This window comes from Anomaloglossus baeobatrachus, chromosome 5 (genome assembly GCF_048569485.1).
Source record: "Anomaloglossus baeobatrachus isolate aAnoBae1 chromosome 5, aAnoBae1.hap1, whole genome shotgun sequence".
In the NCBI taxonomy this organism is placed as follows: Eukaryota; Metazoa; Chordata; class Amphibia; order Anura; family Aromobatidae; genus Anomaloglossus; species Anomaloglossus baeobatrachus.
In genome coordinates this window covers 519564453-519589255 of record NC_134357.1, presented here as the reverse complement: position 1 = coordinate 519589255, position 24803 = coordinate 519564453, and the positions used below count along the sequence as shown (strand labels likewise).

At 44.9% G+C, this 24803-nt stretch overlaps 1 protein-coding gene across 1 annotated transcript in view; it reads left to right on the top strand.

The window, feature by feature from the left end:
- The window catches only part of LOC142312873 (uncharacterized), a 346266-nt gene that overhangs the window by 69805 nt on the left and 251658 nt on the right, over window positions 1–24803 (top strand). Inside the window, exons 8-13 of the mRNA XM_075351858.1 lie at window positions 14173–14316; window positions 14446–14625; window positions 14707–14830; window positions 14914–15011; window positions 15195–15285; window positions 23596–24517. Coding sequence (XP_075207973.1) covers window positions 14173–14316; window positions 14446–14625; window positions 14707–14830; window positions 14914–15011; window positions 15195–15285; window positions 23596–24517 — 1559 coding nt within the window. The remainder of the gene's footprint in view (window positions 1–14172; window positions 14317–14445; window positions 14626–14706; window positions 14831–14913; window positions 15012–15194; window positions 15286–23595; window positions 24518–24803) is intronic.

The window sequence follows — 24803 nt, the reverse complement described above, 5'->3', positions numbered from 1 at the left end:
TGACGTAGGGACGTTCGTCCCTTTTTATCAATAGGGGGCTTGGCTGGCTACCTATGGTAAATCACTTCCTTCTGAACTTTCATTTACACAGACTTCAGTCTGTGTATTAACCCTTCCTTCCGTGACTTTTGTGGCCACGGCTGCAGCCAGTTCTTCCCATGGATAAACTGACTGAAAATCTTCCCAAGACACTTTCTTTGGGGGGTTTTCCCCTTTTCCCTCTGATTTCTTTACCTTGGGGGTTTTTGAGCCCCCTTCCACATTTGTAGTGGTCACTTTCTTTGCGGATAGAACTTTCTGTTTGTACAACTTCCATAATTCTCCTGTCTCCTTTCCATCAATCCTTTCCTTATTGATCCCGGCTTTAAGCAAAGCCTGGAACATGTCTTTGCGAGACACCCATGGGGCCTCCCCTACTGATTTCTCTTTACAATCAGGATTGTTTGGCTTTTTGTATGCTGGAGGAGCATGTTTAACCAGCCTATTTCTTATGCTGGCTGTCAATGGGTCCTGGAGATAATCATCATCCATTCCCAAAAGAGGAAGAGCATTCCTCATTGCTTCTTCCTTCAGCCTTTCCATACCATCTTTTAAGGTATACCAAGGTTTATCATTGATAGGAAAGTCTGCTTCTGATGGATATTTGTCCAGAAAAGCATGGGCTAAGATCATGATTAAGTTTTGAGTACCATGCTCATTATGATCAACAAAATAATTTTTTATTGATCTCTGAATTACTGGGTCACGAGACATGGTGACAAATTTTGTCACGTCTCCGGCGTCAAAGTGCACTCCACCTCCTCCGAGATCGTGCACCCTGACCAACCAGGGAATTTCTCCTTCTCCTGGTTTTTGTCTAAACTGTGTTAAAATGCTATCAACTTCTCCTTGAGAGTAATCTTCAATGGTTACTCTATTTTTTACATGAGGAATAGTTCTCTCATTTATGATGGCATTACCATCTTCGTCATATTGCAGATTTCCTTGACCATCCCGGACATGTTCCCGGATGATCTCATTCTCTGTCCTCTCTAGGCGACCCCTTACTGGGTTAGCCTGAATCTTCTCTTTATGGTAATCCTCCTCATCAGATGATGAAGATGAATCCCACACATCCCCATCCCAAGTATCAGGATCCCAGTTTATAGAAGCTGAGACGATACTTTTATGTACTTTGGTTTTATTTACTTTTCCTCTTCTTTTCTTGTACTTATTTTGAGCAATTTGGATTTTATTTACCTTTCCTCTTCTTTTCTTGTACTTATTTTGAGCAATTTTTATGGCAGCTTTTTGTGCCACATTCTGATAATGTTCCAATTTATCCTTCAACAGTCTGGTATTACACTCCATAACTGTTTTCAGGCAACCTAATTCTATCATCTTTTGTTCCATCTGGGAACTTTTCTTCTGCATCTTTAGATCACGCTCATGCATTACACTATATGCACTTGCCAAAATCCACATGTGCCGTGCTAAAGACACTACATCACCTGCTTTCACAGGGACACTACCGAATACATTCACAACATCAGTAGCTTCACTACCCATAAGCTTGTCCTGCCATTGTTCTGCCAATCCACAAGACACTACATCACCTGCTTTCACAGGGGCACCACTGAGTACATTCACAACATCAGTAGCTTCACTACCCTTAAGCCTGTCCTGCCATTGTTCTGCCAATCCACAAGACACTACATCACCTGTTTTCACAGGGGCACCACTGAGTACATTCACAGCATCAGTAGCTTCACTACCCTTGAGCTTATCCTGCCATTGTTTGTGCCGTGCTAAAGACACTACATCACCTGTTTTCACAGGGGCACCACTGAGTACATTCACAACATCAGTAGCTTCAATACCCTTAAGCTTGTCCTGCCATCGTTTGTGCCGTGCTAAAGACACTACATCACCTGTTTTCACAGGGACACCACTGAGTACATTCACAACATCAGTAGGTACAAAACCCTTAAGCTTATTCTGCCATTGTTCTGCCAATCCACAATTGACCAATTCATGTGCTATAAGATTGTAGGGAGCCTCAGTCCAGCATGGGATCTCCACAACAACCTCCTTAACATTATCCTTACGTTTTCTGAACATTTTGACACTATGCAAAAAGATTGAAAAAATATCTGGAAATTTGCCAAATATATGTTTTTAATTTCCAAATTACAAAAATTAGTTTAATTACTTCTTATAGAAGTAATCCTGCCGACTGCGCCAATTTATGTCTTGCTAAATTCTACTAAAAAGGGGGCTGAAAGCCCGTACTTACGAAGCGCTCACTGATATCCTAATCAGGCACGAATACTAATATTCTTTATAGCAAGATACTATTTATTTTAATAGCACATGAATATATATATAGTCAATGGTACATAGGCATAAGAACTATAGTCATAGAAACTTATACAATAACAGAAATATGCATCAACATTACCGTTATGTTGTAGCAATCCTTTCACATCGGAGGGAACTCGAGTTAATGATAAGGAATCAACATGGCATCTTGCATCACAGGAGCAGTGCGTACGTACACTTCAATGTCCTGGAAGGTATTTCCCTAACATTAAGCGAGTCTGGTGTATTTTTATAGGAAAACATTGTAGGTTGTGTTAAAAATGGTCACCAGCATGTGACAGCTGAGTCATGTTCATGTAACTTGACCACAAACTGCTTGCTTCCTGCACATTTCCTGCACATCCTGCCAGTTGACAACTGTCCGACCACAGTTTAACCATAGTGTTAGTGAAATATTGCAATGAGCCGTAAATTTCATATGCAAGCTTCCTTAAACCTGTCTTTAAGCTAACCACAAGTTTCCGGCAAGTGGAACTGTAAATGTTACTTCCTTTATCTTAAAACTGCTTCAAGACATGTATTCTTTGGTCACAGTGAAATTGGTTATCCAGAGAGGATCTCTTTGATACTGAATTATTGATAGGTCAAATAATATCTGGGATCACTCCTATCTTATGATTATGATTCCTATCTAATCACACATACTTCAGTCATATCACATTGGTATCACAGATGTGTTGGTCGTGAGCGATCCGACTCAAAGATCCAGCTGCCTGTTGTGACTGCCAGGAGCCAGCACACCAGTGAGAGCCACTAAATTCTCTTAATGACTCTCACTGGGCCTAAAATTTGGTTGTTTGGTGGCAAAACCCCGCCCACCTGAACAAAACCACGAACATTCAGCAGTTTAAAACATCTTAAATATGTGTTTACCTGAGGCGAAAACATATTTAATAGGGATCCATGAATGATCCAAAAGAGCCGACTCTTTTTGGTGAGTGTGTGCCGCCCCGTGCCAGCAGCCGATGCTGCTCGGATCCGGGCCTGCTGGGGTGGTGGCTCGAGGGTCTCCAGACCCGGGGGTCTCGCGGACACGCCGAATAAATGGGGGGACGTAGATGTACGGGCTAGGTCGTATTAAGTTCATGACGCCACCCACGGTGTGTGGTGAGGTGGGACACCACCGCTGCTGTTACGGGGCACCCTTGGGAGATGTTTTGCAGCAAGTTGTTAACCCCTCCGTAGGTAGGAATGGTGGCCCCGGTACCCGGTGGCTCAGTGCAGGGAATAGCGACCGCAGTGGGTGCTGGTGTACTCACTGTTAGTAGAACACACAAGTCTCTGGTAAACCAAGGTGATGGTGGCCGGTGCCACGGCCGGTCGCGTTCGGGTCCCCCACCCGGCTGGTGGTCTCTATCCTTTTCCTGCACTGCTTTGTGTAAGGTGGACTTTCCTAGTGTGAAACTCAGGAGTCCGCTCCTGGCTGGATGTGGCCTAAGGAGCTGTGCCCGCAGACGCTGGCCCATGGGATCTATGGGCCCTGGCGGTGACCTCTAATCGGTGGGCTGTTGTCTTCTATGAGGGACTTTGGGTGGGACAGGACCTCTAGTCCTGGCCTCAATCGGTTAATTAACCAGTTCCAGTTGGTTCTGGTCCTGGCTTCAGGGTCCGAGTACCCCCCTTTGTGCTCCGGTTTCCGGGTCGGTTCCCCATGTCGGTACCGTTGGGCTACAACCCTGTCCCGGTCCACCTCGGTTCTGCCGAGCCGTCTTCCTGTCTCCTGCTGATGGAGACCACTGTCTGCCTCCTAACCAATGGCACCAGGGCTCCTACCCTGGTACCGTCCAATTTGAAGTCTCCTGCTGGAGCTACACTTAGCTCCAGCCCGCACTCCTCTCCAAACTGAACTTCAGACTACTCTGACTTAGACTCACTGTTTTCCCGCCCCGGGCTGTCTAGACCCCTGGGTGGGTGTGTCCCAACCGCCTGGTCACGCCCACTGGTGTGGCTATCTTTCCCTAAGGGGGGGTGACTAGGGTTTCTGGTCGGCTGTGTGTTTCCTAGTGAGGGAACGGTGTAATGCGGGGCCTAACTGTGACTACCTGGTTTTGCCAGGGCGTCACAAGTGGACATCATCACTTTGTTAATTCGGCTCACATGGCTACGTTCACCGAAAAGAGTCGTCTCTTTCGGATCCTAAATGGATCCCTATTAAATGTGTTCACCCTAGGTGAACACATATTTAAGACAATATTGTCTTGATCGAAAACCCACTCATCCACTGACAAAGCCCTGCAGACCTGTAAGGCTATGTGTGCACATTGCATATTTGTGGTGACCACAAAGATGCACGTTTTTGTCCCCCCAAAAAATGCACCTGTGTCAAAAACTCTACATTTGAAGCTCACAGTGAGCGCCATAGAACATGACTGCCTGCTGTGAGCTCCATGCAGCGATATTACTCAGGTGATTTGCACTCACGGGTGGAGGAGTCCAGCTGTGGCTGCGGCTAACCTGAATGATGTCACCGCTGATCGCACATCTCACTTCAGTTGCTGCGTGGAGCTCACAGTGGGCAGTCATGTTCTATGGCGCTCGCTGTGAGCTTCAGATGTACAACAAGCATAGGAGATAGTACAGTACATCCCCTAAGAAAAGGAATCAAAACTGGGATAAAATAATACTTTTATTAATATCAAGATAAAATATATAGAATAAAAAAGTACAGCAATAACTACAAAAAGGGACCTGATGAAATGTGCAAATATTGTCTACAAGACCGTCAAGTATTACACTGTTCAAGTTGAAGAACAAGTTTTATAAATTCTCCATGTAATAAGGGGAATAAAAATATAGTGACCAATAACCATACAATAAAATACTGGACTATCCTGTGTAATATACTAGGTGCTGTTACTAGACAACTTCATATGACAAGCAGATACTCTAAATATTAATATAATAAGACATTGACAAAATGCAATGTTAAATATATACATTGCTCAATGAAGTGCGAAGTGTTGCAAGAAAGTTTCTTGGTCATTGAAAATTCATCACCAATACATTTTACACATCTATACAAGTTGCACTACCATGTTAAGGCCACAAGGTGGCAGTATTACTCTATAGACATAGCTCACTTTGTGAGCTGTATTACATAGTACATACACCACCTTTACGATCAAGATAGAAATTTTGTGCACAACACAGTCAGTAGTACAATGTATGTACAGTATATTAAACAAAAATAAATGGGACATGGTCAGGAGAAGGAAAACTTACTCATGGACTGGCAGAGTGATAAATAGGCCTCAGATCCCTCCACCCCTGGAGCTTCAGATGTAGCATTGGTGGAAGCATTGTGGGACCTCGTGTGGATTATGTCGGACCTGCAGGGGTGTTTTTGGGGTTAATAAAGTGGAGAAAGAGGGGTTTTTTTGTCTTTTATTTCAAATAAAGGATCTTTTGGGTGTTTTTTGTTTATTTACTTTCACTTACAGATTAGTGATGGGGGTGTCTCATACATGCCTGTCATCACTAATCTAGGACTTAGTGGCAGCTGTTGGCTGCCATTAACTCCCTCAATACCCCGATTGCCAATGCACCAGGGCAATCGGGAAGAGTCAGGTAAAGTGCCGGGACTGTCGCAGCTATTAAATGCTGCATTTATAAATAATAATAATAATAATCTTTATTTCTATAGCGCCAACATATTCCGTAGCGCTTTACAATTCAGGAGGATCATATACAAACAAGTAACAGTTATAGAAATACAATATTTAGAGGGGAAAAAAAATACAACCCTGCTCGTGAGAGCTTACAATCTACAATGAGATGGGGGGAGAGGCAAGGTTCAAGTGCTTATTTACAATGACAATCCAACCATCTCACGGAAATGGGGCTGGATAATGGTTTCCTGGACCAGTGGGCCCGAGCCTTGAGATGCCTTTGGGTGCCATGGAGTTTGATGTGGAGCTATGTTGTGAGAGGTTGTAGAGGGACTATGTGAATCGAATCTGATTAGGGAGTGTGATAGGCCGCCCTAAAAAGATGCGTCTTTAGGGTGCGTCTGAAGCTGAGTAAGTTGTGATTTGTCCTAACTTCTTGGGGTAGAGCGTTCCAGAGGGTTGGTGCAGCTCGGAAGAAGTCTTGGATCCGGGAGTGGGAGGTTCGAATTAGTGTGGATGTTAGTCGAAAGTCGCTTGCAGAGCGTAGAGAACGGGTGGACTGATAGACAGAGAGGAGGGTGGAGATGTAGGGGGGTGCTGCACTGTGGAGAGCTTTGTGGGCGAGAACAAGCAGTTTGAATTGGATCCTATGATATATGGGCAGCCAGTGCAATGACTGGCACAGAGCAGAGGCATCCGAGTAGCGGTTAGCCAGATAGGTGACCCGGGCTGCTGCATTAAGGATTGACTGTAGAGGAGAGAGTCTAGTTAGGGGGAGACCAATTAATAGAGAGTTACAGTAGTCCAAGCGAGAGTGGATCAGGGCCACGGTGAGGGTTTTTGTCGTTTCCATTGTGAGAAAGGGGCGGATTCTAGAGATGTTCTTGAGGTGCAAGCGGCAGGTGCGGGCAAGAGATTGTATGTGGGAGGTGAAGGAGAGATCAGTGTCAAGTATAACCCCCAGGCAGCGGGCTTGCGGCCTAGGACTTATCGTTGTGCCACACACAGAGAGGGAGATGTCAGGTTGAGGAAAGTTGGAAGATGGAGGGAAAAGAAGAAGTTCAGTTTTGGAAAGGTTAAGTTTCAGATAGAGAGCAGACATGACATTGCAAACTGCAGTCAGGCAGTCACTGGTGTTCTGTAGTACAGCGGGGGTGAGCTCAGGGGAGGAGGTGTATAGCTGTGTGTCATCAGCATAAAGATGGTACTGAAAGCCAAATCTGCTGATGGTCTGACCAATTGGGGCAGTGTAGAGGGAGAAAAGAAGAGGGCCAAGGACTGAGCCTTGAGGGACCCCAACAGTGAGAGGAAGAGGAGAAGATGTGGAGCCAGCAAATGATACACTGAATGAGCGGCCAGAAAGATAGGAAGAGAACCAGGAAAGAACAGTGTCCTTTAGGCCGATAGAGTGGAGCATAGAGAGAAGGAGATGGTGGTCAACAGTGTCAAAGGCAGCAGAAAGGTCAAGAAGAATAAGCAGAGAGTGGTCACCGTTACGTTTTGCTGTCAATAGGTCATTGGTCACTTTGACAAGGGCAGTTTCTGTTGAGTGTAAAGGGCGGAAGCCAGACTGTAAAGGATCTAGAAGAGAGTGAGAGGAGAGGTAGCGGGTGAGGCGAGAGTAGACCAGGCGCTCCAAGAGTTTAGAGATGAAGGAGAGATTGGAGACTGGTCTGTAGTTGCTTGTGCAGGACGGATCGAGAGAAGGTTTTTTTAATAATGGAGTAATGATAGAGTGTTTGAGGGAGGAGGGGAAGATACCCGAAGAGAGAGAGAGATTGAAGATTTTAGTTAGGTGAGTGGCGACAACCGGAGAGAGGGACTGGAGTAGAGGTGTGGGGAAGGGATCAGTAGGGCAAGTTGTAGGACGAGAGGAGGATAGGAGCCTGGAGACTTCCTCCTCTGTGACTGGGTCAAATGTGGAAAGTGAGCTGGATGGAATATGGGGAGGGATGGGATTCACAGGGCTTGGTGGCTGGGAGCTGATCTCTTGGCGGATGTTTTCTATTTTCTCTGTGAAATACGAGGCCAGGTCATCAGCATGAAGGGCTGTGACAGGGGTCTGTACTTTGGGACTGAGGAGGGAGTGAAAGGTGTCAAGAGTCAAAGCATTTCTGGGCTGCTGCTGACATATTTTTAGGCTGGGGGGTGCCCAATAACCACGGGTATCCCCAGCTTGAGAATGTCAGCCCCCAGCTGTCGGGCTTTATCTGTGCTGGTATCATACTATGGTTTGATCCCACACCAATTTTTTAAATGTATTTTACTGTACGGTATAGACTCATCCACCAGCATCTGTGATTGGAAGCCTCAGGCATGCTATCACTCAACGAGGGGCTCATCTGACTGCAACCAGTCACAGACACCGGTGGGCAGGGGAAGCAGTGAATATGTATGAGCCTAATGAGCGTCCCTGAAAGAACAGTGAGAGGCCGCGGGAGCAGTGTGACAGCCGCCCTGGTGGTCGGTGAGTATGAAGCGCTTGCTCCTACCCCTTCGCGCCGGACTCTGATCCCCAAATACTTGTACGGGGACCGACATCTGGCCAGATACGAGTCAGCGGGGGATTGATCTGCCAGTCCTCTGAAACGCTGGGGCAAAACGCAAAATAATTGACATGCTTTGTGACCACAAAGATGCAGCCAAAATAAACTGCAATGTGCGCATGGGGAAAATATAAACTCATAGACTTTGCTGGGGAAGAAAAGCATGCAGTTTTGGGACCAAAACTACACCGGAAAAAAACTCCAGAAGCAAAAGGGGGCACAATATATGGGGGCACAATGTATGGGCACTAAACTGGCATATCTGTAATTATCCAGAAAAATCATGTGGATGCTACAAAATAGTAACTACAGCCATAGATAAATTATTTGAGACGTGCAATTTCTATGGTGGGGTCACATTTTGGTGTTCTTCTGCTGTCCTGAAACCTTAGGGCTCTGCAAATGTCGACCGCAAATTATTCTAGCAAAATCTGTGCTCTAAAAGCCAAATAGCTCTTCCTCCTGCTCAGCCCTGCCGTATGGCCAAACAGTAGTTTTTGATATAGATATATAGAGCATCACTGCTTTTGGGAGAAATTGTGCAATAAATTTTAGGGCCCATATTAGCTTTAAACCCTTGTGGAACTGACAAATGTGCAGCTATTAAAAAAAAGACATTTCATTTTTACCACTGAACTGTTATATTTACACATACCAATGTTCTAAAATTCTCCGATCCACCCGCCCCTGTTAGGCTACTTTCACACATCAGTTTTTTGGCATCAGGCACAATCCGGCGTGTGCCTGATGCAACGGATCCAGCGCAGAATATGCAAAAACTGATGCGCCTGATCCTTTTTTTCACGGTTCCGGTATACCTGATCCATCAAAAAACGGATCCGGCACATCCATTTTTGCATCCGTTTCGTCCGTTCTTTTTGCTGGATCTGTTTTTTTTCAATACATTAGAGCATGCTCAGATTACAAAAAACGGATCCGGCGGCTGCATCCGTTTTTTGCCGCATTACGCTGGATTTGGCGTCTATAGGCTTCCATTGTAAATCACGCCGGATCCGGCGCGATGCGCTTTTTTCTCAGAGACCAAAAACATCACAAGAGACGTTCCATCCGGCCGCCGCCTTAGCCAATTACGACGGATCCGGCAAAAGCCAGATGCAACGCAAGGCCATCAGACACAATCCGGCGCTAATACAAATCAAAGGGGATAAATCGGATCCGGTGCAAGATCCGTTTATCCGTTTTTTTCCGAATTGTTCCTGATGGAAAAAACCTGATGTGTGAAAGTAGCCTTAGCCATTCGTCCACTGATCTGATCAGCAGATATGTGAGGGGATTACTGCGGACTCGCCGCGGGAGCCTGCGGTAACCTGGGGGAGGCGACCTAAAGGGGGCTTTACACGGTACGACCGATTGTGCAATTTCATAATCGATCGTACCCGCCCCCTTCGTTTGTGCGTCACGGGCAAATCGCTGCCCATGGCGCACAAAGTCTGTAACCCCCGTCACACATACTTACCTCTCGTGCGACCTCGCTGTGGGTTGCGAACGTCCACTTCCTGGAGTGGGAGGGACGTTCGGCGTCACAGCGATGTCACATGGCCGCCGGCCAATGGAAGCGGAGGGGCGGAGATGAGCGGGACGTAAACAGCCCGCCCACCTCCTTCCCTCACATAGCCGGCGGCAGCCACGTGACGCAGGTGAGCTGCTGTTCATCGTTCCCGTGGTGTCACACGGAGCGGCGTGTGCTACCACGGAAACGATGAACAACTAAATTAAACGATATTATGGAACCTAGCGAGCAGTACACGACTCACAATTTGTGAGCGATACTGCGTCGCTAGGAGGTGTCACACAGGCCCGCATCGCCAGCGATGCCGGATGTGCGTCACAAAAACCGTGACCCCGACGATCTATCGCACGATAGATTGTCTGGTGTAAAGCAGCCTTAAGACGTACATATACGCCCTAGGTTGTGTTTGTGAAGGAATTAATGGGAAAAATCCGCTCCATCACTAAGGGGTTAATATACTTTTGTGCCTTGTAGACGCAAAAACCACTATTAGGCCTATACCAACCACAGCAACCAAGCAGACCCCCACGAACAAAAAATAGAGGGGACAATGAGCACCAGCTTTTTTCCTGGCATTTTTCATGTAATATATGAAAGCCTAAGAGGAAACTGTAAAACAAAAAGAATCCAGGGTTAAAAAAAAATGCCGAAACTAAAACATTGTACATGTAGATATTTTAATCTGCCAATAGTGGTGGTAATGTAGTTAGTGACGAACTCTGGCCAAATATGTTTATAGAGCTGTAGTAGGAAATGAAGTGGTCGTCAGCATCATGAAGTAGATATTTCCCATCTCACGTGCAATAAATATCTCCTACAGTATTATGAATGCTGATTCCAGTGTCGGTAAATGAGACAACAATCAATGTTATGGAAGATGAGTCTATGAGAAACGTATTCAACTCTGACTTTAGACTCTGAGAAAGAAACTGCTTGCAATGTGCGTAATAAAAAAGAGGGAAAGGAGTTTTAATGGGTACAAAATGTGACTAATACTTTATTGTTAAAAAGTGAAATAAAAAAAACAGACAAAACAATTACACATGAATGTTGCATACAATATCAAACTTATACAATATCAAAGTACCAAAACTATAACAAATCACATTGTATGTGGTGAAGATACATTAAAACAGGGAGACACTGAACAAAGAGAGCACAGGGAGTATTGTACTTTGCCAGCACAGGAATACATTATACTTCAAAAAGGGTACCCATTGTAATATAGTACATTCAAAATCTAAGAGCCATGAAGGCTCTCACGCTATATTGCTGTAGTATAATTAGGACCCAGAGGGGAAGATTACCTACTAAAGTGCCAGTTCTGAAAAAGGTGCAGGTTGGAGGGAAACCTCCGTATGCAGGACCCGACGTACATTTCGCGTGGGTTACAGCCACTTATTCATGGGAAAATGTGAGCGTAGTCTTAAAACCTCTTGAATGGCATCTGTTTGACACAGGGGCAGTCTGTGAGAAGGAGCATCTCAGAGAGGTTCTGGGCACTGACAGCAGTCATTATGGGGATGCTGTCTGGAAAGTGTCCTCTGAGGAAGAGAGGATTTGCATGTCCAGACCGGGACCACGTGTAGGGGTGATGATGCCTCTGAAATGAATCCTCTGAGGAAAGAGAATGCATGCTTCACCTGACAAAGTTCATTGAGTGGGGCTGAGATACCTTCACTTGGATACTGCAGTGGAGGAGAGGTATCCGAACCTAAGTGGGTGTACCGCCAGTCAAACCGACTTGAAAACCGCAACCAAAGTGCGGTTTATGTGTGTTTCAATAAACCGGCTGAACTTTTAATATGTGTGTTCCTGTGTGCTACCATGACACATAGTGAGGAAATGTCACAGTAGATATAAAGAAAAAAACTGACTACTGTAAAATATAAAAAAAATAGTAATACATTAATGATCTCCCGTTACTCCTGTGCCATCACTGCTTAGATCAGAGGTCTCAAACACGCGGCCTGCGGACCACATGCGGCCCCTCAGGCTGCTTCGTGCAGCCCCCAGGCCCGTGCCCCCGATGACTATCGCTGCCGGTGCAGGGGCCGCCCGCAGCCACTGTCTGCGCTTCATGTTAGATGATTGTTTTGCCACCGCTGCGCTCTCAGAGTCTAGAGAGCTTGACTTTGCGCGCGCAGCGGCGGCAAAACAATCATCTAACATAAAGCGCTGCCAGGGCCACGGGCCTGCAGACAGCAAGAAGCAGAGATGAGGCAGCCGAGGGAACAGGTGAGAAGAATGGTATTTTTTTGTTTTTTTTTTGTGTAAGTGAAGGATGGCACATTAACCCCTTAGCGACCTATGACGTACTGGGTACGTCATGGCTCCCTGGTACTTAAGGACCCATGACATACCCAGTACGTCATGGCGAGATCGCGGCCCCGGTGGCTGCGATCACGTTGCAAATACCTTAGATTCGGGGAGGAGGGGACCTCTGCCTGACTTTAGGAGGGTTGGTGTTTCCTCTCCGGACCTACGGAGGCTGTGATTGGCTGACGAACGCCGCTCAGCCAATCACAGCCACTGTAAAGTTTCAGCAATTGAAAATGGCTGAAACATTGAAATCCAGCCATGATCAGTGCAGCTGTAGCACTGCTCATTGGCTGGAGCTGGGTGACCTCAGTTTCACCCGCTCCCCAGCTCTGATTGGAGAGACCGGCCTTGTGACTGATCTCTCCAATCACCGTGGATCTGGGGCCGGAGACCGCTCCACTCAGCTTCACTCCGACGTCTGTAGAAGCTGAAGAGATTGATCGGTAAGTCATAGCAACTGCCCCCTTTCAGCCGCCACTGCCACTGCCCCCTCCACCCATGACTACAGGATGGACACATTACTATAGGATGGGGATAAGGCTGGGGACATTACTATAGGATTGAGACATTAGGATGGGGCATTACAAGGATGGGAACAATACTATTAGATGGGGACATTACTATAGGATGGGGACAAGGCTGGGGACATTACTAAAGAATGGGGACATTACAAGGATGGGCACAATACTATTGGATGGGGACATTACTATAGAATGGGGACAAAGCTGGGGACATTACTATAGGATGGGGACAAGGTGGGCACATTACTATAGGATGGGGACAAGGTGGGCACATTACTATAGAATGGGGACAAGGTGGGCACATTACTATAGGATGGGGACAGGGTTGGCACATTACTATAGGATGGGCACATTACTATAGAATGGGGACATGCCTATAGGATGGGACAGTACTACAGGATGGGAACATTGCTACAAGGGGACAAGGATGGGGAACATTACTATAAGATGGGGACAAGGATGAACACATTACTACAGGATGGGGACATTACGATAAGATGGGGACATTACTATAGGATGGGGACAAGGATGGACACATTACTATAGGATGGGCACATTACTATAAGATGGGGACAAGGATGAACACATTACTACAGGATGGGCACATTACGATAAGCTGGGGACAAGGCTGGGGAACATTACTATAGGATGGGGACAAGGATAAGCACATTACTGTAGGATGGGGACTAGGATGGGGCACAATACTACAAGGGGACAAGGATGGGCACATTAGAACAAGATGGGGAACATTACTAAAAGATGTTGGTCAAAATATCTATATAGCGCTAACTGTAAGACTATTAGTTACAAGAAAGGAATAAAATATAGACAAAAAATCAAAATAAGGCCTGACATTTTTTTTTTACCATCAATTCTTATTTACATTTAAACAAAGACTGTGGAATGTGAACATTTGCTATAATAAATAAGTGAAAAATGTTCAAAATCAGTGATCCAAAGGTGTGTAAATAAAAAAAAAATATATATAATTTGGTACCAATAAAAATGTCACTTTGTCCTGCAAAGAATGCAGCCCCACATATTATTTGTTTTCCTCCTTGCGGCCCATACACCCAGCCAAGTTTGAGACCCCTGGCTTAGATCCTCTGCCAGGCTCTGTATTTCCTGGTCAATTTGGTTGGTGATAAAGTTAGTGGCTGAAGCATTGATCAAAATAACTGGGAGCCTGGAGGAGTTCTACATGTCTTAGCTCATCATCTATAGTAATTGTTTAATTACATGGTATTGTTTATGATTTTACATTAACTCATCTTCCCACTCAGGTCCCTACAATATTGGATCCTCTCAGTGGATATCTTCTGCATAAGATAATTTTCCTGATTGACCTAGCAAGGATGAATAGCAACAAGATGGCGGAGAGGATATTACACCTCACCCTAGAGATCCTCTTCCGGCTTACTGGAGAGGTGAGAGATTCTGATGACATCACATTACACCATTCTTATCTATGGGAATAACAGATGGACAGAACTGGAGAGGTGAGGACTCTGGAAATGTCTGTAGTGAGATTTATTAATGTGTCTCTCCATATCCAGGATTACACAGTAGTGAAGAAGACCTCTAGTGAGCGCTGTCATGCCCCTGTGTCTGAGAGATGGGGAAGACCCCTGAGCCCAATCACGGGGCCTCCACCTCACCCCCTGATACATGAGGACATCAATGACCAGAAGATCCTAGAACTCATCTACAAGATGATTGAGCTGCTGACTGGAGAGGTGACACTGCTGGGAATGGTGGGACATTATACAGTAACGCTATGAAGGGAACGGGGGTGACGGTATCATTGTATGTGTCAGGTTCCTATAAGGTGTCAGGATGTCACCATCTATCTCTCCATGGAGGAGTGGGAGTATTTAGAAGGACACAAAGATCTGTACAAAGACGTAATGATGGAGGTTCCCCAGCCCCTCACATCACCAGGTAATAGACAGGACTAAATACACACGGCCTATAATTATCTGTATGTAAAGAATAAATTCAGTCCCTGTATGTGTTTCCTCCAGTTCTATCCAGTAAGAGGACAACACCAGAGAGATGTCCCCGTCCTCTTCTTCCACAGGACTGTAAACAAGAAAATCCCATTGTTCCTCAGGATCATCAGGTAGATGGAGAAACGGTGTCGTTAAATCTCCCTATGATGTGTAGACGGCTGTGAAGGTCTTGAGTTGAGTTTTGTTATATGTTGTATATTTGTGTAATGAGAACGATGGAGATGGCAGGATTAGAGCTGATCATAGATGTGACTTCACAATATTGTCTGTGACTTTCACAATATTTTTTTCAGGCTAAAGATTTGACCAAAATTAATACTACAGAGACATATGTGAGGGATGATGAGTGGTGTAAAGAGGAGAGTCCAACATATGACTACCCAGGTGAGTAGTAACCACTAAATGTAGAGAAGTCACAGATTTTTGTCAGTCACCAGCTGTGACTGCTTTCTCAGCGGTGTAATCTGGCATTTGAAAATACAATAATTATAGTGTGTGCCAAAGAGAAAGTTGAGGGTAATGATGTTCTTACCTTCCTAGAATCTTGGCATCTTATTGATGAATCTACCTTCTCTCTCTTCTGCGTTGCTGAATGTGCAGATAGGGTCCTTACAAAGGTCCAGTCTTTCTTGCCAAACTTCACTTTTATTGATGAGACACCATTTCATGAGCAGTGAAATTCCTTACTTTCCGGGCAGTCGTAATAGATATGTATTAGATCTACTACCTCTAGGTTACATATGGGACATTTAGAGTATTGAATATATTCGATCTCATGCATGAATGCTGGGACAGTGTAACCTGTAAATAGAGATGAGCGAACCCGACATTCGTTGTTCATACGAAACACACAGATTTTACTAAATATCAAAGTTCAGGTTTGGAGTTCATTTGCTTTACGTATGCAAACCACTCGCGCGAGCATCGTTGTTCTTGGGTACGCTCTGTGCTTAACCCAGTGTTAGCCGCTTGCAGTGTTTGAACGGCTCACACTGGGAGTAACAACACCGTGATTGGATGTAGCGTGCACCCACTCCTGCCCGGAAGTGTTCTGGATATGGCTGGCTGCATGTCTGTGGACACCCAATTAGTGACTTCCATTGTGATTCAGGTCAAGTCTAGTTCCGAAACCAAACTTTATCAAAAGTGTGGCTGAACCCCTCGGACGTCCATGAGTCTGCTCATCTCCACCTGTGAAACATTCTCTCATTTGAGCAGTAGAACCACATTAACAGAATTTATAATTATTTCTCATTGCTTAACCCCTTCACGACCATGGACGGATATATCTGTCATGCAGTGTGTCCCGTTAAGCCCTGCCCCTTGCCGCGGGCAGGCGGCGGCGGTCGGCACACATAGCTGTTTTCAACAGCTGACATGTGTGCCTGCTAGCCGCGGGTAGAATCGCTTCCACCCGCGGCCATTAACCCCTTAAATCTTGCTGCCAAAGTCTGGCAGCAAGATCTAAATGCGCGCGGCCATGCTTTTTACTTACCGCCGCCCCCACCAGAAGTCACATGCGTGATCACGTGACTATCGGTGGTTGCCATCATAGCACAGGGTCATGTGATAACGCCTGCAGCTATGATACTTCACTTTCGTTTTCCCGTTAGCTGTGATCAGCAGATAGATAATAGCGATCGGATTGCTGATCGCTATAGCCCCCTAGGGGGGCTAGTAAAATAAAAGAAAAAAAAGGAAAAAAAAGTTTTAAAAAATAAAAAAAAAACAAACCTAAAAGTTCAAATCACCCCACTTTCCCCCCATTGAAAATTAAAGGGTTAAAAAATAAATAAATATACATATATTTGGTATCGCCGCGTTCAGAAATGCCCGATCTATCAAAATATAAAATCAATTAATCTGATTGGTAAACGGCGTAGTGGCAAAAAAATTCCAAATGCCAAAATTACGTTTTTTGGTCGCCACAAGTTTTACACAAAATGCAATAACAGGTGATCAAAACGTAGCATCTGCGCAAAAATGGTACCATTAGAAACGTCAGCTCGAGACGCAAAAAATAAGCCGTCACTGAGCCATAGATCCCAAAAAATAAGAACGCTACGTGTTTCGGAAAATGGCGCAAAACGTGCGCCACTTTTATTGGACAAACTTGTGAATTTTTGTTAACCCCTTAGACACAAGTAAACCTATACATGTTTGGTGTCTACAAACTCGCACCGACCTCAGGCATCATACCCACACATCAGTTTTACCATATAGTGAACACCGTGAATAAAACATCCCAAAAACTATTGTGCCATCACACTTTTTTTGCAATTTTTCCGCATTTGGAATTTTTTTGCTGTTTTCCAGTACACCATATGGTAAAACTTATGGTTTCATTAAAAGTACAACTTGTCCCGCAAAAAACAAGCCCTCATATGGCAAGATTGACGGAAAAATAAAAAAGTTACGGCTCTCGGAAGAAGGGGAGCAAAAAACAAAAACGCAAAAACGGAAAGTGCCCCGGGGCTGAAGGGGTTAAGTGAAATCCAATATATGATTCACAGAATTTAATCTGAAAGTGGATTAATCAAATATATTTATAGGGAATTAATTCTGCCTTTACAGATTTGACACCTGAATAAATAATCAATTAAAGGGACATGTTCCTTAAAAAAGCTGAACTGTGAATGATGAAAGAACTTTGAATCATCTAATCCTATTTATAAAAGCAGTCCTTCTGTTAACCCCTTCCCGACATTGGGTTTGCCAGTATGTCCTATTTTGCGGTGCATTCCCGCAAATGGATTTACTGGTATGTTCTGGAGATTATGCAGGTACAGGAGCTGTACCTGTTTGATTGCCGCTGGGAGCTCGGCTTAAAGGGAATCTGTCAGCAGATTTTTCCTCCCTCATCTGAGATCAACATAATGTAGGCAAAGAGACCTGGAGTTCAACAATGTATCACTTAGATTAGTGGCTTCAGCCATTCTGGCACATTGATTGATTTTAGATTTGCATGTAGCAGAGCTCTGAGAGCTGTCCCCGCCCACACCAGGCTTTCAGAGTACATTGCCATAGACAGAAGCTGCTAATCACAAGGGGGGGCGGGGTCGGACTAGAACTCACTAATGATAAAGATAACTGGCATAAGCTATTATTGCAGGTAAACAAAAACAGACTGTGAGATAACAGACCAGAGCTGAAGTCTCTGTTTTAACACTTGCAGCATGCTTTCTTCAGATTACATTGCAGACATTTTCTGACAAAGTACCTTTAAAGGTGGCTTTACACACTGCAACATCGCAAACGACATTGCTGTAACGTCACCGGTTTTGTGACGTTATAGCGACCTCCCCAGCGACATTGCAGTGTGTGAAACACATCAGCGACCTGGCCCCTGCTGTGAAGTTGTGATCGCTACAAATCGTTCAGGACCATTCTTTGGTCCTTTGTTTCCCGCTGTGCAGCAAAGTTTCAGTGTGTAAAGGGGACTTTACAGCGACTTCGTTAGCGACTTCCCTTTCAAAAAGCTGCTTTACAACGTCCCCAATGACTAGCTAGGTCGTTCTGCAGGTCCGGATCGCTGTTGCGTCGTTGGCCAGGTTTGCCTGTTTGACAGCTCACCAGCGACTCACCAGAGACTTTGTAGCGATCCCGGCCAGGTTGGGATCGCTGGTGGGATCGCTAGAAAGTTTCAGTGTGTAAAGGGGCCTTAAGGCTATGTGCACACAGTGCGTTTTTCGCGGCATTTTTGCACGTTTTTCGGGTGCGTTTTTGGCCTCAAAACTGCATAACTTTGCTTCCCCAGCAAAATCTATGAGTTTTCATTTTTGCTGTCCGCACACAACTTTTTTTTTCAGCTGCGTTTTTGAGCTTAAAAAAAATTGACATGTCAATTCTTTCCTGCGTTTTTCTGCGTTTTCCCCCCATGCAATGCATTGGAAAACGCAGAAAAACGCAGAGATCAAAAACGCAGCCGAAAATTCACCAAATCGCGGTAAAAACGAATGCTTTTTTGCCGCGGGTGCGTTTTTGTGCGTTTTTAGCGGCCAAAAACGCACAAAAACGCAGCATAAAAAAAACCGCAGCGTGTGCACATAGCCTAAGTGATAGCCGAGCCCCAGCTGTCACAGCCATGGATGCCCTCAGCAGGGCAAATCAAAGTGTACTTCTGCAGTACTACAATAGAGGTCTCTGTGTGGATTATGTAGGAAGCACCATCCACATGGGGCTAGGAAGGAGGACAGCGACTGCACAGGATTAGAGATAAGCGAACCCGAAGTCCGGTTTTCTCACTGAATAAAGACGTATAAAAACAGAGTTCGGGTTCGGATGCTTTACGTGTGAACTTCACTCGCACGAGCAGCGCTGTGCTACGCTTGGTGCTCAGCCCTGTGCGAGCCTCTTGCAGTGTTTGAATGGCTCGCACTGGGGGTAAGAACAGCGTGATCGTGTGCAACAAAGAACTGGTGGTGGCTGCAGCTTATAGGCGAAAATTCTGGTGACACGTTCCCTTTAAAGGTTCTCTCTAAATGTCTAAGGCTATGTGCGCACTGGGAAATGGAATTTTCTTGAGAAAATTCCGCATGCTCTCAAAGATTACCGCACCCGCGGTAAAAAACCGCGGCAAACCGCACCCGAAAACCGCATGCGGTTTGCTGCGGTTTCACCGCGGTATTGTTCGCGGTATTGCCGCGGTTTTGCCGCGTGCGGGTTGGGATTTGCTTTATTGCATTCAATGCAATAAAGCACATTGAAAAAAAAAAAGTCATTTAATTCTGAGATAGTAGATAGATAGACAGAAGAATAGATAGAGGGATAGATAGATAGATAGACAGACAGATAGAGGGATAGATAGATAGATAGAGGACAGATCGCTACATTTCCCACGGTCGGCAGTGATTTCACATTACCGGCCGTGGGAAATGACCGGTAATTACCTCTGCTGTCTGCTGCATTCATTCAGCGCTGTGTCTGTGAGGCTATGTGCGCACGTTGCGCAAATACATGCAGTTACGCTGCGCTTTGTAGCGCACCGTAACTGCATGCGTCCTGCGTCCCCTGCACAGTCTATGGAGATTGTGCAGGGGCCGTGCGCACGTGGCGCTTTAGAGCGCAGCGCTTCGGCTACTGCCGAAGCGCTGCGTAAAAAGAAGTGACATGTCACTTCTTTCCTGCGCTTTGCCGGCAGCCCCTGCTCTGTCTATGGCAGGAGCTGCAGGCAGAGCGCATGGAATCGGCTTCACTACGGACATTTTCTGCAGCGATTAGAAGCGCACATGTGCTCTTCAGATCGCTGCAGAAATTTCTGCAGTGAACTGTATGCAACGTGCGCACATAGCCTGACAGTCGCGGCTGGATGTAAGCAGCGCAGGACGTCGGAGCTGTGGATTACGCCGGAGCTTTGGTGCGGGAGGGGTTAATAAAATGGTGAACGAGGCTTGCTTGTTTTATTTAAAATAAAGGATTTTTCTGTGTCTGTGTTTTATTCACTTTACTTACGGGTTGATCATGTCAGCTGTCTCATAGACGCTGCCATGATCAAGCCTGGAGTTAATGGCGGTGATCCACCACCATTAACCCCTTGTATTACCCTGCTGCCACTGCTACACGGCGGCAGGAAGAGCCGGGGACACGCCGGTGCTGCCGCATAATGCATGCGACAGTCCCGGGGCAGCTGCGGCTGATATTCTCGGCTGCGGGAGGGGGGGAGTGAGGCGGGGGACATTACCCCTGCCCCTCTCCCTCCCCAGCCTGAGAATACCGGGCCGCCGCTGTGTGTTTATCTCGGCTGGACGGTAAATATGCAGCGGAGCCCACGTTCTTTTTTTTCTATATTTCCGTTTTCTTTCTATGTGTGTTCTATGTGTCTGTGATCTATGTCTGTGATGTCTGTGTGTGTGTGATCTGTGTGTGTCTGATATGTGTATGTGTGTGTGTGTGTGTGTGTCTGTGTCTGTGATCTGTGTGTTTGTTTACTCTCTGCACGGCTTCCTCTTCCTGTAATGACATCACTTCCCTGCAAAACCGCAGACAAGCGATGTACATTACCGGAGGTAAACCGCGAAATACCGCAGTGAATAACGCAGGAAAACGCAGTGAACCGCACAGAATTTGCTGCCTGCGTTATTCCCTGCGGGATTTCACGATTAACATTGGAGTCAATGGAGTGAAATCCCGCAGCGATGTGCGGAAAAGAATTGACATGCAATTGTTTTTGCTGCGGGAATCCCGCAGCAAAACATGCAGCTGTCAAATTCCGCCTAGTGCGCACAGGATTTTTTTTGCCCATAGGTTTTGCTGGTGATTCACTGCAGAGATGTTATGAACATTTTCTGCAGCGAAACATGCAGCAAAACCAAAAAAAATCTGCGGCAAAATCCGGTAAGTGCGCACATAGCCTAATAGTTCTTCAAGAAACACATCTGATAGAAAATATTGACCGCCCTAGAATAGTTTGGATTGCCAAGAGCTACCAAACCACACTCTCACATACCCAGAGATGTTTCACCACTAGTTACTAAATCATTGACGTTGAAGACTCATCTGGGTGGTGTGCCACTATTTTAGTAGATGTGTTGTTATCTATAGTCACAGTTTTTTTCTATAATCGTTAGTAATAAAGATACTCTTATTTAAAGGGAATCTGACACGTCCCTCATGCACTCCAACTCACCAACATTTATACTACTATTTAATTGCTTTCCACTGCAACCAGTTCTGTGCTAAACCCAGGCCGCTTTACATGGTAACAACTTAGTAATGCTTAATATGATCCCAGTGTTTTTTTTTCCTTTTCTTTGACTTGTTACTTGATCTTTGTTGTAGTTTTAGGTTGATTTGTTTTCTGATTATTTAGAAAAAAAAATAAAAAAATGTAATATTTGCCAAAACATTTTTAGGAATTAGAAGTTCAAACTTTGCATTTGGATACTTTAAAAAACAAATAGTGATACCATTACATATGTTTAATAAATAGTATTTGCCCAATTCTACTTTAGTCTAAATGACTATTTTGACTTCAAAGGCAGTCTCTGGAAATTAGCACAGAGTGAAAATTCCAAATATGCAATACCAGGAAACACGCAAACCGTAGCATTTTTGTAGGTTCTTCCCTATGGCAATGCTAAACATGTGGATTCTCACAATGTTTGCGCACACTGTAAGGCCCCTTTCACACGTCAGTGATTCTGGTACGTTTGTGCTTTTTTTAAACGTACCAGAATCACTGACATACGCAGACCCATTATAATGAATGGGTCTGCTCACACATCAGTGATTTTTCACTGCACGTGTCCCCGTGCGGCGTACCCGCTTGTGCGTGATTGCCGCACGGAGACATGTCCATTTTTTTCTGGCATCACTGATGTCCCACGGACCACGCAGTGGTGTGATCCATGAGACACGTGCCAGAAAAAAACGTGCTTTTAAAATAAAAATCATTTTTACTCACCCGGCTCCAGCGACGCTCTCTGCAGCCCGTTCTCCCTGCTGCTTCTGAGCCGGCTCATTACTGTCGCGCATATTCATTATGCACGACACAGCCGACCCGGAAGCAGCTGCTGCGGGGGTCAGCGCCGGCCGGATGCTGCACCGCGGGAGCGATCAGCACCATGGAGAGCGGGAGCGCGCACAGGTGAGTTAATCTCTAAGTGCAATCACGGGCCACGGAGAACGGAGCCCGGATTGCACTTAGACAACCCACGTGTGCCATGATTCACGGCACACGGAGGGACATGTGCGTGTTTTACACGCCAGTGAAAAACGTCAGTGTTTTTCACTGACGTGTAAAACGAGCCAAAGGTTGAGACGCATTGAGGACATTTGGCTTTGTGAGTGAAGATTTTTCTGGATTGGATTATGAAGCCATATCACTTTTGAAGAGTCTTTCAGCTACAACCAATGTGAAAACACTATTTTCTCACTGACGGACTAGACTTTTTTTGGTATAAATTTGGCCTACAAAACACTTGGTGGCTTATTATTTCAATATCTGGGAGGCAAAATGAACAAGGAGGGTTGAACATTATAGCCTACTGGTTCCTGCTCTGAAGTCTGTTAGATTGTAAATTTGTTTCAGTAAATTTACCGTATTTTCCGTTTTATAAGACGCACCAGATTATAAGACACACCCCAAATTTAGAGATGAAAAAGGTAAAAAAAAAAGAACCGGGGTCAGTCTTATACTTCGGTGGTGTCTTATCGGAAGGGGGGGTGGCAGCTGTGGTGGAGCGGGGTCACAGGAGGCAGGGGCAGTGGTGGAGTAGGGCGCTGCTGCAGGCGCTGCGGTGGAGCAGGGTGATGCGACCAGTCTCACAGATGCTTTGTCGGCAGTGCAGGCTCAAAGAAATGACACCCAGAGTCAGCATGTGCGCAGATGCAGCTCTTGGCTTAATGACAAGCTGAGAGCTCCATCTGCGCATGCGCTGACTCTGAGCACCCTTATTTGAACCCAGAGCATCTGGGACACCCACCACACTGCCCTGCTCCGTACAGGCAGTCTACAGCCCGCATAGGCAGGCCCCACCGCAGCTCTCACTTTCCTCCTCATGGGAGGAAAAGTGCGTCTTATAATCCAAAAAATACGGTATATTTTGCTATATAACTTGCAAGTTCTTTAGCTATTTTAGATATTATATCCTTACATTTTAAGATGTAACATAATAATATAACATGTAATATAACATGTAACATGTAACATAAACATGTTGTAATATAACAAATATTGTTTTTTATTCTTGGCAGATGACTGTACCAGGAGATCAGATGGACAACATATATCTTCACTTTTTAAATCAGATGTCCTTAATATCACACAAAATATAACTGAGGTGAATGCCATTGCTCCAGATTTACCATCATCCCTTCAAAGCAAAGATCTATTATCTGATTCTTTTAAACAGGTCCTGCCTCCTGATTTGTTACAGACTATTAAGAAAAATAAAAATCAAAGTGCCCTTACAGCAAAGAAATCATTTTCAACTCCAGAATTTCAAAAAATACATCAAAAAAGTCAAAAGGGGGAGAAAAGATTTTCTGCAGAGTCTGTTAGTCACCTGAGAACTCACACAGTCGAGAAACCACATTCATGTTCAGAATGTGGAAAACATTTTAACCGGAAATCATATCTTGTTAATCACCAGAAAACTCACACAGGGGAGAAGCCATATTCATGTTCCGAATGTGGGAAATGTTTTGGAACGAAATTAGTTCTTGTTACACATCAGAGAATTCACACAGGGGAGAAGCCATTTTCATGTTCAGAATGTGGGAAACATTTTAATTGGAAATCAAATCTTGTTAGTCATCAGAAAATTCACACAGGGGAAAAGCCATATTCATGTTCAGAATGTGGCAAATGTTTTAGAGGTAAGTCAGTTCTTGCTGAACATCAGAAATTTCACACAGGGGAGAAGCCTTTTCCATGTTCAGAATGTGGAAAATGTTTTTCATTTAAATCAAACCTTAAAAAACATCACAGAACGCACACAGGGGAGAAGCCATATTCATGTTCAGAATGTGGGAAATGTTTTACAACTACATCACCTCTTGTTAGACACCGGAGACTTCACACAGGGGAGAAGCCTTTTTTCTGTACAGATTGTGGGAAATGTTTTGCACAGAAATCACAACTTGTTAGCCACCAAAGAATTCACACACGGGAGAAGCCTTTTTAATGTTCAGAAAGCTGGAAATATTTTACACGCAAATGGTATCTTTTTGAACATCAGAAAACTCACAAGGTTAGAAGCTATTATCATACCTAGAAGTTTAGAAATATGTTACTTGAAAATTATATTTTCTTGAACACAAAGAAAAAATCACATGGTGAGAAACTATATATTTGACAAACAGGACAAGAAAACAAATAAGAGCCAGTCAAAGTAAAGGCAAGTAAATAAACAACAAAGGGAAAGCACGTTAGACGTTACATTAGAATTAAAATATATGCA